Here is a 16,993-nt window from a genome sequence, read left to right as displayed (position 1 = left end):
CCTGAACAATTATTTGATAGATTATAAAATGACATAGACATGTAAACAAAAAGGGCAGAATAAGGAAAAGAACAAATAAATGCTACTCCTGCTGTACATTCAGAAGGTTTTTGCAGCTCTGCTGGGAGACATTTGTGAGGTTTTCTATTTTATTATGTAGTGGCCCTTGTTACCTTCTGTATGAAACACTTCATTTTTGCCCCTTTTTTCTGAAGGGATGTATTCCTGAAATCCTAGTCTGCTCTGACTGGTCAGCAGACTAGTCAAAAAAGAGGACATCATGTACTTATTCTGTGCTTGAGGTGTGGCAATGTAGTCTTTTTATAGCCATGAGATGGTATTGGGTTTCATTGTGATTTCAGTCAAGGAGATAAAGTCCAGACAACCAACAATTAGTTCAGAGATAGTGTCTTCTGGCTGCCAGATTGTTGCAAGTCCTACTTATTTGTCCACTTCTTGCTGGTTTATAATATAGTTTGTTGCCAATTTTGGTACTGTAACTTTGCAGGACAGTTAAATCTTAAAAGTGTTGATTTTTGTTGCACAAATAATAGCTTTATTTTTGCCTCAAAGATTGTGAGTTAAATCTCCAGTGAGTGCATCTAATGCGTTATCTGCAATACAATAATGTAAGAATATAATTTTAAAGTGGGAATAGTTTAATACACATTCGCTTTCATTTTACTTTATCCATATTTTTTCTTTATTTTTAAATAAAATATAACAAGCTATTTCCTGAGGATCTAGGGGGTGGGGTGGGGTCTCAAATCACTCAAAAGCGTTAATAAATAGCTGAATAGATTTATTATAGTATGTACGTTAAAGGTTATGAAAGTTGAACTGATGACCACACTCTGCAAAATAAATTACACACTTTTGTCCTTATTTATATAAACAGTGCATTTCACAGAAGTATAAACAGAAAGAAGTATCACTGCTCTGTTTGCAAGAAGTTAAACTTTAAGTAGGATGACACAGAGAATCATTTACAATCACAAACTGTACAACATTTGGCAAAAGAAACTGTGCAGGGCGTAATAGCGAGAGCATGAAAGAAGGGCTTATATTTTTGGTTGATGTACAATTCTGTTGAGTGTAAAAATTCAGTTAATATACTTTGCTTCATCTATGTAGAGCAGATTGTTGAGGGTTACACCTTTCCCCGTGATTGTTACAATAAACATTCATTGAACTGAGAAAACTGAAATTTTTGGTTGCAAAAAGCAGAAAGAGTAGGCAAAGAGAAGGAGACGGAAGGGAGAGGACACCGAGAAGAACTAAGGAGAAGTAGTGAGATTTTGAGAACAGAGCTAGACTGCAGAGAAGATAAAATACAGGAGAAGGGGAAGGAGTTGGCGACATGCAGATGGAATTTGAATTTTAGTTCTTTTTACTCAATAAACTCTTCAGACTTCTCTCTACAGCTTCATCCAGCTCCTCCTCCAGCTCCTCCTTTTTGGACATGGCGAGTTTGGACTGATAATCGCGCACAATCTGGTCTATGTAAGGAGCACTTTGTGTTCCGTGCAGCATGAGAGTCCACTCCTTCAGAACCCCTCGCTGTGGCTGCTCACCCTGAAAGCCCACCTCGAGGACCCAGGTGCCACGGGGGTCCTCCCCCCAGGTGTGGGTGGTCATGAAGGGCCACTTGTCGAAGCCGACCTTGGCATCGTCGTCACGGGGCCTTCGACTCAACAGTATGGACTTTGTGCCCATGGGAGAGGTCATGTTGATGTTGAGGTCCCCGCGGCGGCTGGCGTTGACGGTGAGCACGGCCTGAACATGCTCCAGGTAGCGGACAAAGTTGTCCTTCCCCTGGCAGGCTTCAGTGGTGATGGTCAACACCAGCTTGTTGCCAGACTGGATTTTACTGGAGAAGAAGAAACAGAATCCAGTGTTTAAAACTCTATGTTGGAGTAAGGTCAGTCTGCAGTGTTAAACATAAAAAAAAACATTGTCTGCTTGCTTTTATTTATCATTTGGATAAAATGACCTACTCTCTCATCAGCAAAACATGTTCTGAACATGTGCTTAACAAGTTGTATTATGTATGTATTACCCATGAATTAAGTGTGAGTTAGGAAATGTATTTTAGCCAGCGTACAAAGACTATAGCTGAATTTTGTTGTACAACTCAATTTATACACCGAAACAACATAATTTAGAGTGCTGTTTATGCTTTATTTAGTGAACTATGGGCTTCTGCATGATTGTAAACGTAAGAGCTTTACAAAAAAATATATAAATAAATAAATAAATAACAGCCAAAAGCATTATGAAACTCTGAATTTAGGGTATTTTTTTTAACCAGGTTTGGAAAAGAGAGTAAAAAGGTGGCTGCTTTTGGTATTGCAGTTATTTGAGAAGACACACTGCTTTCCCATCTCTTTGGGTGATGGGATGACTGTGAGAGCACAGCAGGGCAGAGGTGATGGCCAAAAGATGTGAAGAGGCTCAATAATATTATTAGAGGCTGAGGCCACATCACCGTTAGAAAGAAATGGAGCAAAGGCAACAAAGAGAAAGACATAAACTGGGTGAAAGAGATGTGCAGAGCATCATTCAGAAAACGACAAAGAATAAATGTGCTCTATGTTGTGTAGAGCAAAATGAGGGTAGTGATGAGATGCTGCCTGGAAAAGGAAATTATTGTTCCCACATAAACACGATAATTGATAATGGATACTTTATGCTATATCTAGTTCATTAGAATGTGCTTACCAAAAACCTCAAGAACAAAAAGGCCAGAGTTGACTTAAACGTCTAATAAAATCTATCAAAAGTCTTAGATTGTTTGAACTGATAAAACTATCATCGACTTAAAGTAAAACAGAGGTGGAAATTAAAAATTTTGTCCACCAGCCACTATGGCTGGGTGAAAGAGATGGTTTTTTATTTTAAACCATTAAAAGATGGATATCTGTACATAAAAAATTCAGACAAGTAAAATTTATTTCTGTGGAGTGTTTTTGAAGTATTTTTTGTGCTTTTGTAAAATTTTGTATGTAAGTTGTAATGTTTTTCAGACACTTGCTGCTTTTAATGCATAGATCTATTTGTGCTACCCGCTTATATTAAACAGGTATGATATTCTGATGAAGGAACTGATTTTTGTGGTTTTAGAAAGACCGTTAGACATAGCTGTTTAGCCGTGCTACGGTAGGAAAGTCTGACGAGGAAGCACAGATCGTCAGAACACCGGCCGTAGGCGCGAACGCACACTGACCGACGTCATGACGTCATTGATTTAGTTAAAAAAAAAAAACGTTGTTTAACATTCGGTTCTTCCCTCGACTACTCTTGAAAAACAGAAAATAAAATAGCTTCTCATCACAACACCTAATTGGTGTTAGACTGCATGTAATCTGCAGTGGATTGAGTGCGTCATATGGGTTTGCAGTGAACTGTTGTAGTATTTTTATGCGGGTTTTCTCCGCCTGTAGTGGTATTTCGCTTTTATCTAAATAACATTCGGGTTGAATGTTATTTAGATCATTAATTATCCAACAACAACCAGTTAATTTACGAACAAGTTTTTAACTGTGTTTATTCCTCTCATCATGGACAACAAGTCCTGTGAATTTGGAGACATTTGTTCTTTTTTTGCAAAAGTTACCAGGGGGAACCAAATATTTCAGCCGTCTGAAATAATCGGTTCCCCCTCTAAAACACAGGACAAAAATAATTTACCAACAACTCCTTACCTGTGTTTATTCCTCTGTATTATGATATTATTAGCACATTTTATTTTTAAAAGAATTATGTTTTTTTTGTTTTTTTTTAATGAGAAATATTTGCCCCTCTAAACAATTCTGTTAATAGATAAGTCATTATTTACGGAGACGCAGGGGGAACCGTATCTGATGGGGGAACGCGGCTTGACATAACAGCAGCAACTCAAGCACATTGCTGTCCCCTATATGTCAAGAGGACAAATAACCCCTTTTCTGTTCAAATTGCTAACCCGCCACAGTGGCGTGTGTGTTGATCAAATTCACCCGCCACTTCAAATATTTACCCGCATTTGGCCGGTGGCGGGTGCTAATTTCCACCCCTGAAGTAAAATAACAAAAGGTTAGGACAAGGTTCAAAAGTTATGTGACAACTATAGTCTTCATGTCACCTCTTTAATTGTATAAAAGTAGAATATTTAGTAAAATAGGAAATAGCTCAAAATGTACTGAAAAAATAAGGTTTTGAAAGTATAATAGAATATAGATTTTAAAAATGGCCATGCCAATCACCTAATCTCAGCTCAATTCAGATAGATTTTCAAAATTTAAATTAAATTATATAACAACATATAAATAACAAATACATCCATAAAAAATAATAAATAACAACCACAGTCACAATAAAAATCTATACCAAGCCAGACATTTGTCACTTCCGTTGTTGTCTAACATCTAAAGGGCTTGACTGATGTCATGATTCTTATCAAAAGTGCTAAAAAAATAATATTATCATTATGTAGGTTATGTATTAAAAGTACTGTTCATCTGTGTTTCAAATGTTTTGGTTCAACCCTTTTTAATTCTATTTTAACAATCCGTTCAATCGTTTCATAGGGATCAGCTGCTGTTGTGATGTTCAGAGGGAACATTATAAAAAATAGACAGAGATTTTGATTTGTAACTGTATTATTGTTTAGGGTTTTTTTTGTAAAAGCTTCATATACATGTGTGTATTAGTGAATCCAGGAATTAATTTGTTTTTTAAGCCCAAACAGAAGTGCAGCAGATGTACATTTCCCATCAGATAATAAGTAAGGGTAATTACAGTGTCAAAAAGAGGAGAAGGCTGCCTCTGAAAGGCAGAACCTGTGGAGAATAAAAACAACCATGCTGCTCAGTGGGACACTGTGTGCCAGCTCAGCTGATAATGAGAAGTCTTCCTGCAGCTAAGTAAGCTGGATCCAGCCAGAATAGCGATCAGATCAGTGCTGAGCAGCGTATGCGAGCATGGCTATGTTGGTGTTTATTGTTTTTTCTCTGATGATACACTATCATCAGAGGTGGGCTTGTTGTAATTATAGCTCTACCACAATGCAGGCAGCAGAAGCCCCGCAGTGCTGCTGTGGAAACAAGGAACTGATAAAAAACATGACACAGCCAGTGATTCAGCTGTTAACAGGCAACTCAGCGGCTCAAAGGGAGACGTGGTTCTGTTGACATTTCTCCCCAATAAACACCACCTGAGAGCAGAGCGGAAGTCACTTTTTGTGGCTAGTTAACGTTTTATGTCACAAACTTCCTGTATAGGAGGGGAGGCCTTCTCCTTCAATTTGCATGCGATGTTGCATGACGTACTGTTTGACATTCCTGTTTTTATTTGCATGGCACCCCACCCAAAGGAGGGACTCGCTCATACAGGCATTCACTTACGTCACGGTTGTCGTGACTTCATTGTCTGCGTTGTACTGCCACAGAAATAACACACAAAGGGAACTACAGTGTCGATAACTGTACAAATATAATCAGCCTGTGTTTCAGTGTGCTACTTTCATCTTTACGTGTGGATGAGCTTCACTATGTGTGCTAAGGCACCGAGTTAGATCAGACACGTTTACTCAGAAAATGATCTGAATCACTTCCTGGTGGCGAGTGAGTCGATTTGACCATGTTTCCAGAGTATTATTGTAGTGACAAAATGATTTAACACAGCAAGAATTTGAGTGAGGTGCAGATCACCTTGAGAGCAGAAAAGAAACATTGGTATACTGTTGAAAATAATGAATGGTCACATTCAGAGACACAATTTAAAAAAGATTGTGTGGTGCATTTATATTTATCTCTCCTGTCAAAATTTCCAACAGTTCTGACACCTGTTTAGTTTCAAAATTACCACTATGGTTGCTGTATTCAATATAACTATATTTTTGTCATAGTTTTAAAACCTTGTTAAATGGGCAAAGAAAACATTAAAACAGACAGTATTAGACTCATTCACTCATGCATCATCTTTAGCCATGCTTTATATCATATGCTAGAAAAATGAGCTATGTTCAAAATGCTTGCATTTCTGAACAGAGGAGCACTATTAGATAGAAGAACATTAATTATCCAGTGGCAGCACATATTTCTCAAAATGAATCATCCCATTTCTTCTGTAAGGTATTTTAAGATTGAGAATGTTCTTTCTCCAAAAGGAAGTAACTCGAAGGTCTTGCTCTTAAGGAAATGATCTACAGATCTACAGGTTGCTACAGCCTGTATCATTCTATTTTTCTTACTCTCATCACTTTGTATTTCACTGCAATTCAACCAAATTAAAAAAAAAGTCTTACTTTTACTCTTCAGAAGGTTTTTGGGTTTATGACCCAAAAACTTTATAGACTCTAATATGAAATGATCACATTTTAATCAGATATTTCAGATGGAGTTTGCTTTTTAATGATGTTTAATATGACAGATTTAAAATTTAGTGTACATAAATTAGAAAAGTGGTCCATATCTGTGTGGTTGATGTGATATGATTATGATTATGATATGAGTTGATATGATTGTTCTTTTTTGTTTGTTGTTTTTTTAGTTTGTGATTAATTGAATGTTTTTGTAGTTAAGATTGGTTAAATGTTTTCTGACTGTGAATAATCACCACCAGAAGTGTGTTTAGGGTGCCATTTGTCTTATGAACCCTTCTCTTGAGAGAAGTCTGAGGGCTGAAAAGTGGATTATTTAATGAAGGTTTGTGGTGCTTTTTTTTTTTTTTAGTTTTTTGAAAAAGAAAAAAAAGTGAAATGGAAACCTCTGTGCATCACACAGTGAAATATAAATATGGGTCTGTTGCAAAGCCCCTACGAAGCATTTAAAGTGAACAGAAATATTACAGCAGCTGAAAAAGAAGATGTCAAAATAAAGGAATTGTAGGCTTGAAAAAAAGGAGGAAGAGGAAAACAAGGTGAAGAGATGTGAAGTGCAGATTAAGACGATGTGAGGAAAAGGAGAGATGCTGAACCGATACAGGGAGGATAAAAGGAAAACCGTACTAACTACAGGTGTATCTGTAAAAGAGAAGGGCAAAGACTAAAAGAATGACAACTTAGTCTTTCTTGATGTCAAAATACTACTCTAATTATAGATATAAGAAATCCAGACTGGCAAAAATGATATAGTATTTCAGGGAGGGATTTGAAATGTGAGCAGGGAGGAATGTTTTTTTTTTTTAAGTTTTTCTACAGTTCTACACAAAACATGTTGCTGAGCTTTGCTGTTGACTTCGGTGAAATGCAACAACAACAACAACAAAAAAAAAATGAACAGCAAAAAGAAAGAAAAAACAGCCTCTCCACATTTTTCTGCAAATGAAGTTCACTTACTTGAAAAAGACTATAGTATATATATATATATATATATATATATCATTGTGTCTCTTTTTTTAAGCAAGTGAAGTATCTGGAAAATGATAAATCCAAATTTTTATACCAAGAAAATTTAGTTTAACACTCCACCTTGACAATCAAAACCATCCTGTTTCTACATTCCACATGATATAAGATCAGTTTTGCATCCTTCAAACAAAAAAAACTTTCAGCTGATTTGTAATTTATTGTTTTTGAGTTATTAGCTGATCCATCAGAGTGGACTGGTCTCTGGCGGACTTTAAATGAGGTTAGAACATGAAAGCATTATACAGTACATGATTTTTACAAAACTGTGTTATAATATTTTCTATCATCGTCACTTTAACAAACAAATACTTTTTTAAATTATTTTATTTCACGTCTGCAAGACCAGAAGACTGAGCAGCTGATCCTAATTTTCAAGGGTTGTTAAGTGGATGCTCTCATTGCAAATGTTTTATTGAATCAGGTCGCAATGGGATTATTCAGTAATTAGATTAGTGTCTCTTGTGCTCAGCAGGGTTTTCCTTACAAACAATCTTGAAACTATACTTAAAAGTTGTAGGATGTGCAAAATTGACAGAAATGTCACTTACTGGGGTTCCTGAATGGACCCAGCTACGCAGTGGAAACGCTCTGGTACGGTTTTCCAGTCCTTGGCCATTTTCACCATGCCCCCTGCGTCCAGCACGCCGTAACCAAACAGGTGGTTGAACTCGAGGCCCACACCATTCCTCCTCCACTGGTGGACTTCATCGTGGAGCTGGTTTCGCTTTGAGGTCAGGACGGACAGGTGCTGCATGTCTCTCCATGTCAGGTTAGGGCTGGAGTGGACACACACCCAGTTACAAAAGTATTATGGATGGATGTGGGGGGCACTAGAACACACACACAGGATCTCATCAATCGGTTCTGATTTATGTTTTTTCTTTACGTTATCAGCTACCAAAACAACATGGTATATATGTGTGTTTTGGGATCAGATGGTTGCCTTTGTCTGTGTCTCCCTCTATAATTTTGTCCATTTTTAGGGCCAGCTTCATTCTGTCTGACTCACTGGCTCCTGCTGTTGCTTGGTTCGAGTGCGTTTGGGCAGTAGAAAGGCTTGTGGGTTATTTACTGCTGGACAGGGTGAACATCCGGTCCTCACAACAGCAACATCATTACTGTGTGTGCAGAGCAAACAGTGTTTCTTTACTCAGCTCCATCAGTTGCCGCGAGTTAATGGCCAGAGAGACTTGCCGCCCTTTAATGTGAGAAATGAAGCACTGCAGACCAAAATGAATGATTCATCTTCAATATTTTCTACTGTTTGCTTCATTGTAAAGCATAGTTTCTTTGCATGCAGGAAGTGCTGAAATAAATTACAATAAATCCTTAATGTTTTCTTTTTAGTCTTGATATTGACAGGGGAAGTCAAAAAACATTACTGCATCAACATGAAAGCTCAAGGTTTCTCTTTCAAAGAAATTACTACACAAATTGTACCCTCTGACTGCCATCTTCTTCAGCTGAGTATTGCTGACTGAAGTAACCTAATAATGCTTTATGCAGACAGGTCATCTAAATCAATAATCACAATTATAACAGGTCTGTGAAAGGGTCTGCAGAGTACACACTTAGCCTCAAGAGCCAAAGCAAAGACGCCTGCTGCCTCCGGCGCTGCTGCTGATGTTCCAGAGTGGCGCAGCGTGCAGTTTCCATACAAGTCTGTGGTGGCCTGAAATAATACAATCACACAAAATAAAGAAGGGCTGGAGTTAGGGTTTGAAGTAATGTTTGTCTGACTTTTCCGATATATTGGGATATCAAGAAATATGGTACAGCACAACACATTTCCATTTTGATTTGAATGTTATACAGCAAAGCTGAGGATGCTAATGCATTGGCTTGGAAGTATATTACAAAAATCACATGATACAACTGAGGTGACATCATATGGGGGTGTGGTCAGCATCAAACAGGAAGTTCATCCATGATCAAGAGGTAATAATGATGACATGTGCTTTAGGTTGTTTTTAATATAAGTTTTTTTTTAAATATGTGTGACTAATGTTGTGCAGGCAATGATTTACAAATGTATACAATTTAATAGTGTCAAAAAAATGTATTGTTTTGAAATTATCTACATATTTTTAAAATTTGTACATTTTCTTGTGCTAAGTACAGTGTGGTAGTTTGGGACAGCATGTTTCAGGTAATATGGGACACCTTTTAAGTGCTAAAAAATTAAAACTATTAATGTATGTGCATAAAACTTGAACATATAAGTCAACCCAGAACCACAGAAATGTATCTCAAAAGCAAAAGACTAAATTGTTAAATGGTCAGAATTTCATCCAGTTATTTTATTTTTATTTTTTTACAAATGAGTCATATGCATTAAATAACAGTCCAAACTAAAGGCTGTGAGCGGTGGTGTAAAATAATGTTTAGTGTGATAGTAGTGCAAGTCTAAACAAGTTCTACTGGTGCATGCCGGAGTAATCTTAGATTGAGCACATTGTATAATGGTTTTATTCGCGTATGGCTTTATTATATGTTGCAGAAGAGAAGAAGAGAATTTCACCCTGGACAGAAACAGTCAGATCAATGGAGAAAGTGCAAGAGGCAGAAAAAGAAAAAAAAAAAAAAAAAAAAAAGAAAAACATGGACAATTAGTTGGTAAGTGGAGCGAGGACAGGATAAATAGTGAGGGTTAAAGAGAAATGGAGATGGCAGTGAGCAAACCTCAGCTGCGTATTCTTGCTAGAATATTTCCAAATCTACCCTCCAAAGATGTGTAAAGGGTCACACACACAACTACAATAAAAATGTTTAGCCACACTTAAATAAAATATCAGGCACACTTAAATTTTTTTCACATAAAGTAAATAGACACCTTGAGGGTTTCAGAAATGCATCATATATTGGGTTAATTTTTAAACTTGATGACAAAATCAAGGTCAGAAAATGAAATTATAAAAGAAACGTCCCAATGTACCTAAATTCACCCTACAGTTTAATTTCATATGACTGCGACAGAGACTACTGAATGGAATTATTATAATATGATGAGTGTAAGTTTAACTACTGAAAATTAATTGTACATACATATATATATATATATATATATATATATATATATATATATATATATATATATATATATACGTTTGTTCATTTGGTTGTTGTCGGGTTCTTTTTCCATTAAATATGGTCCTTAATTAGAAAAAAAAGAACAGATTAACCCTTGGGAAGATTATGTTTTGTCAACAGTCAAAAGTGATTTGCATAATCACTGGAACACTGCACCAACAGGCCTGCTGTAGTCCGTTGGTTTGTAGAGCTCATGCATGGATGTGGAACGAGTGTTCACTGCATTCATCGTCTGAATGAGGTCGCACATTTTCCTTTAATGAAAGCAAGCTCCGGATTTTCACCCAATTTCAATCATTTCAATATTGTATAGTTCACTAACTGCCTTTGATGTTCACTTTGTTAGTTTTCTTATCACATAAAAAAAGGAAAGAAAGATCCTCAGTGGGCAGAAAATGTCCTTTATTATGTTTTTTTTATTTAAAAAGAGGGCATAAAAATCTATAGCTGATTAATCTTGCACTGCAGCCAATGAAGGATGGCTACCACAGCCAACCAACCTTAAAAAAACACAAAAAATGTTGAATTTTTTTTTAATTTTACAGATATGGTGCTAAAATTGAGTGTGGTAATAGCTGAGAATTATTCACACTTATAACACTTTAAGTGCTAATCATTGTACAAGATCTTTGTTGAACATTTTGCCATTAACTCTTTGGAGGGAACTCAACTGGAAAAAATATCTCATTGAACCACTGGGTGAATACTTTCAGGAAGTATTCATTGAATAAAAATATTGAATTCTGCAGGTGTTACATTAAAATGTGGTCTGGTAGTAGCCGTGGTTCACTCAGAACACATACTCTGAGCGTGACATTTCACAATTTTATATGCAAATCTGTATAATGTTATTTTTAAGATTTGATCTAACGGCTATAACTCTGTCCCTTCTCATCACAAGATAACTTTAGATTCTCTGGCATGGAAGGCAGTGAGTGATATGCATTTCTCAAGGAATGCTAGGTCTTTAATTTGTGTGTGTGTGTTGACTGATGTACTTTACAACCTCAAACCCAGACAATCAGGAGCCCATACCAACCTGTTTTATCGACAACCTAAATCTAATTAATTTCTAAAACAAACATAAAAGATGGATCAAAAGGAAGATGCTAAGACGTCAATTTGTGACTTTTTCATAAATTGACATCGACAGAGTTGTCAACTTGTTCCTAATGACAGTTTGTTTTTAAATAAAAGAATGAAAAAGAACAGGAGACACAATGATTCGTCATAACAGCGTACTGTGTCTCAGAAAAAAAGAAAAGTAGAAAACTAAATGTCAAAATGATCATCCAGGAAGAGCTTTTCCTGTACCTCCATTATTCGTCTAAACTATCTAGCAATTTCCTGATCTCATTCAATCTCCTCAAAGCTCAAGGAATAATGACACAGTATCTTTAGATATAAAACATAAAAAGTGCTATTAAGGAATAAAAACACTGAGTCATCTTCAAAAGCTAAACACCAAGGATTCTAAAATTATTCGATGTTCAATATACAAGAATCACTATACAGCTGTTTTATTTATTTACCAGTAATTATTTGTTTGTGTGGCATATATATAGTTTAAATACGTGATTAAACGCAGACACACTCACAACGCCAGCCTCTGGGTTCCGTTTGCGTCCATTGCTGAATGTCGATGCCAGGGTGGAGGAGCAGCTCTCGTCGTACAGGGCAGTGCGCCCGTCGTTGATGGCCGAGTTGATGGAGATTGTCCACATGCTTGAGGCATATCCATCACAGTTACAGTCATCATAGCTGCCTCCGTCTCCTGATGCCCAGACATAGATGCTGCCTTTCCCTCCACGCCCCTAAAACAACATTATCATACACCCAGTGGAGTGAAAACACATAAGGGCTCTGCTCATTTCTTTCGGGATTTACACAGTTGAAATCCTAAATGGGAATAAGGGAGTTTAATCTGACTGTAATTATACAACAGGTATCAGTGTGTGCTATTTGTGTTTGTCTTTGAAGTGGTTCAAATTGGTCTCCTCTGTGCAGTTTTAAATTGCCCATGCACTAAAATCCAATCACAAGTCTCTTGTCACCAGGTGGTGGTTTTCTGATTGTTCCTGGAATAATTGCTTTTAGCCTCTTTGGTCCCGCACTGTGGAACAAACTGCCTGTTCACACACAAGCTAATGAGATCTGTCACAAGTGTAGTCACATTCCAAAACACAGCGTTAACACAACCCAAAGCAGAAAGTTCAGTTCTGAATTAGTCCGCCGTCTTCTATGCAATATGTTTCCAGAGGTAAATAGATATAAATGATTAAATTTTAGCTTTATTTATTACCAACAAGGTCAGCTTAACTTTTCTTTACATGCAAAAAGATACGCAGAAACTATGATTTGTTTTTTTGTTTGTTTATTGTGACAAACTTGCCTGACAAAAAGAGCATTTAGCTAAAGATATAAAACAGATATAAATTGCCATAATGGAAACAATAATAAAATGTATGTTTACTATAGCCAAATAATAAAACACAAAAAAACAAGTCAAACATGGATTTAGTGATATCTTAAAATTTAGGAAGAATAAGCAACTTATTGAGCCTTAAGACTGTGGGAAGAATGGGTGCAGAGGGTGATGTCCAAATTTATAGTTAAAAAATAATAATAAAATAAAAACAAAATTCATTAGTGCTGCAAATGCTTTTACAACCACTTAGGTCAATATTAAAGATATTGTCGATCAATAATATACAGCCTATTTTTAAATGTCCATGTTTAGATAAGACAACATGCATTACTCATCCTTTATATGGGTCTTTAGGGTCATACTAATTCACACTTGCTCACAACATCCTCCACCTGCAACATATTCTGACAGCTAGACGACAGAAACAGATTTTATCCTATATTGGTTTTCTGCTTATCTCCTGGGTTTTCTTTAACTCACTGTGCAATGACTCATAATGAGTTCTGAAAACAACTGTTTTAAACACACGGTAAACAAAACACAGTGAAATGTCACGTCAGTTGATGATTGTGCCTTAAAACGTGAAACGACTGAATGCGGCTCCACGCATACAGCTGGACCTGTGACTACAAAAGGCTGACAGTTTCTCTACAAGACAGATGATCAAATGGAAAAGGAGTGGCATGTCCCTTTCTTTCCCTGCTCATTCATGTCCCCCTGTTTGAATAATAAGGAAAAAAAAGAGCCTGGCGCATCACTGATCTTACCTTGGTGTGTAAGGCTTTCAGCATTTTGTCTCGTTCACAACACTGACAGAGCACTTTAATTTTCCAAGGAACTGTGTTATTCCTTTCAATCAATCAATCAATCAAATTTTATTTGTATAGCACATTTCAGCAGCAAGGCATTTCAAGGTGCTTTACATAATTAAAAAACAAAATAAAAACATCATGTGACAATGAATAAACAGTAAGAAAGAGACAAACATCAAAAACCCGCACTCTAACCCTAATTTAGCCATAAGCAACTCTAAACAGGTGGGTTTTAAGTTTCCATTATAGCTCCACTGTCTGTTCATGTGCTTCTGGGACACAAAGTGCTTCTTAATTTTATGCTTTTATGTGTGCACAATGCATATCATGTGCAGCCCACACAGAAGCTTATGTAATTGATCAAGAATCAAGTGTCAGATTGCAGAGTGGCTACTTGATTAGCTATGCATATGTGATCAAATATTTCAGAGCTTTGCTTTTATTCGCCTAAGACGAGGCTGTTTTAAACCAGCTTGCACCTGCCTGCACGCGGGGCACGATGATTAATCAAGCAAGTAATTGGCAGTGTAGCTGTTAGCATGGCAACTCTGTATGTGTGTGTGTGTCTGTGTGTATCCCAAGTTTTAGATCTGAGTCCTCTTTGACAGTGTTTCGAGAGTTTTCACCTTGCTGAGGTGTCCTTGGGCAGGACAAAACAGAATGTGAAATAGCACCAGAATTCCCCTAACTGTTCTCTTACTGTCAGCAGAGTTTTGGTTATTTGATTTAAAAATACTGTATTTTTTCTTTTTTTTTGAAAGGAAATAAATTGGTTTATCACTTTAGTAACGTAATATGATGTTAATTTGGACAAAACATGAGGCAGCTTTGACATTAAATGCAAGTGAATTTTGAAAGTGAATCCTCAGAAACATAATGAGACTTCAAACCAGCTACAAGATTTAAATGGCACACTATATAGGTCCTTCTTTTCCAGAGCTGATGAAACAGAAATGGGGGCTAATGGGACATCATCTCCAGCACTGCTTGGCACAGGCTGACTGGCTTCTGATCCTGTGGCTTCGGTGAGTTTTAAAGTGGCAAATGAAGGGCTTGGTGGAATCAGAACCGTGAGCTCTGTGCCAATTTCTACAATATGCTTATTTATCTTGTTGCTCAACTTTGTTATGAAAAAAAAAAAAGGTTTCCCAAGCAGGGCATTTAATTTCAAATAGAAAATTGATGTTATACACTTCAGCTGTCAGAGGTTGTAGTGTTGTGGCTAATTGGTGTCACTCTAAAAACCTCAGTTGATGGTATTAAAGAAATAATATTCCTGATAATGCCACTTCAAGGGAGGAAAAACCCGACGAAGGCTAACAAAACCCTTACATTAAAAGTAAAGATAATGGAAATTACCCTAATTCATTTTTTTTTTCTTCAATTAGCAGATACGGTTCCACTTTACCTTGTTGACGCCATCAGCCATTGCTTGCAGCGTTAGCTCCCGGGGTCCATCTACTGTCTTGCCGTCATCCGTTGGTCCCCAGCTGGCACTGTAGATGTCAATGATCTGAGGCATGTGGCTGATGGATGATGCCTCAATGATGTCAGTCATAAAAGGTTGGTCTAGCATCCTGATACCTGATGGAAGAGCAATCCAGTTTTTATTGATTCACCAATTCTGCTGCGGCGAGAAGGACGCAACAAATGAGAAGTGAAAAAAAGTTGATTACTGTGATATCCATCATTTGATGACCTTACAAAGCAGCACGTGTGCGCTTGTATATAAGAACACAAATCAAACCACCACCACTGAATTATAGTTTTCCACTTCCAAATCTATATGAAACAGAAAACAGTGTTTTCCTGCGGTAAATTCCACCAAACTACTTCAACGGCAGCTATTCTGGGAGTAGAGGTGCACCATTTAAATGTGCTTCAGCACTGCGAAAGCATTCTTCCACGACAACCTATATTTTATATAAGCTGCTTTCAGAATTTCCCCCGAGTGAATCACCCTCATCAGACCCCGCGAGCCTTTCATCAAACTGTTATCAGGGCTGTTATTTCACATTGATGTCTCCTCATTGTTATTCGTCTCTCCGTTCAAACTGCGGGTTTAACATGACACACACCTGCCACCTTGGAGTTGTAGGCGACTCCCACACCGCAGATGTTATTGTTGGCTGCCGCAGACACCTCCCCAGCACATCGTGTGCCATGGCTGGTGAGAAAAAAAAAAATATATATGAGAGAATTTGCATGAATTTACATAAATTTGCAAATGATATTTTGTGGGGTTAGGTCTGGGCTTTGATTTTTTTCCACATCAGCCGTAACCTTGTTTTTTGTTTTTTTTTGCAGTTTTTTTGAGTTCTTTTTTGTATGTGATACAATAACATACATTCACTGAGAAACATGTTTGCCGTTTCAACGATTAACCTAGAGTGTTCGCACATATCTGTGTTTTGTCTTCGCCGCGTCACATCTATGTTCCCATCTCTTTGCTCCCCACAGACACACTGCAGAGTCAACCCCTCTCTCCCAGCATGCTTTGCAACAGACATGCAGCTATTTATAACAACTGGCTGATTAGCCAGCGAGAATTGCCCGACAGTCAGCAAATGCTTCCAAAGCAAAGCTTCTCAATTTGACACAGAGGTGCACAAACACACACACACACACACACACACAGACATCAGGGGGAGGTAAAAAAGAAAAGATTTGTAATTGTCATTGAGCTCTACCTTTTTTTTCAATTGAACTAGTGGCTCACATGCTTGGAGACAGAGGCTGATAAGGCTTTATCAGACAGGTCATCAGTATGTATGTTCCCTGAGAGGAAACTAGACTTGTGATGGTCCTCTTTTATGTACGTTATCTTCACCAGCTGTGTGGTTTAAAAATAGGGTTTGTGGTTTTCTTTTGTCCCGGGCTGGACAACCCCACTGTTTATACAGCACCATTATGTCTTAATGGAAGTATGTGGAGAGGAAATCAATAGAAGAGAGCTACCAGACTGCAGGGAGGCCGCACACATGTGCACACAAAAACACAGCTGAGTGCGTGCGCATATAAACAGGGGTCGCCCCGGTGAGCATTACCTGTTGAACCAGTCGCCTGTGTACCGTGGAAATGGGTATGGGTCATTGCTGCTGAAGTCATAGCTGGCATCGGCATTCTGAAAGGACCAAACAAATGCATTTACAAAAAAACAAACAAAACAACAACACTGAAACAGACAGACGGCAGCAGAAAGGGCAGTGAAGAGCATTTCATAATGAAGAACTGATTATTACAATCTGTTCTGTCATTCAAAGGGATCATTTT

The 16,993-nt window shown here is 37.4% G+C and overlaps 1 protein-coding gene across 1 annotated transcript in view; it reads right to left on the bottom strand.

Annotated features, from left to right (window-relative positions):
- Positions 1 to 787: 787 nt before the first annotated feature.
- Positions 788 to 16,993, bottom strand: part of pcsk2 (proprotein convertase subtilisin/kexin type 2) — a 32,942-nt gene continuing 16,736 nt past the window's right edge. Inside the window, exons 6-12 of the mRNA XM_017432340.3 lie at positions 16,768 to 16,844; positions 15,799 to 15,887; positions 15,129 to 15,304; positions 12,079 to 12,294; positions 8,962 to 9,062; positions 7,939 to 8,166; positions 788 to 1,870 (exon numbers count right to left, since the gene is read on the bottom strand). Of these exons, the coding sequence (XP_017287829.1) occupies positions 1,381 to 1,870; positions 7,939 to 8,166; positions 8,962 to 9,062; positions 12,079 to 12,294; positions 15,129 to 15,304; positions 15,799 to 15,887; positions 16,768 to 16,844 (1,377 nt within the window). The 3' untranslated portion in view covers positions 788 to 1,380. The remainder of the gene's footprint in view (positions 1,871 to 7,938; positions 8,167 to 8,961; positions 9,063 to 12,078; positions 12,295 to 15,128; positions 15,305 to 15,798; positions 15,888 to 16,767; positions 16,845 to 16,993) is intronic.

The sequence above is a fragment of the Kryptolebias marmoratus genome, linkage group LG22, assembly GCF_001649575.2.
Source record: "Kryptolebias marmoratus isolate JLee-2015 linkage group LG22, ASM164957v2, whole genome shotgun sequence".
NCBI lineage: Eukaryota > Metazoa > Chordata > Actinopteri > Cyprinodontiformes > Rivulidae > Kryptolebias > Kryptolebias marmoratus.
The sequence above is the reverse complement of the archived record's forward strand: the minus strand, read 5'-3'. Positions and strand labels throughout refer to the sequence as shown.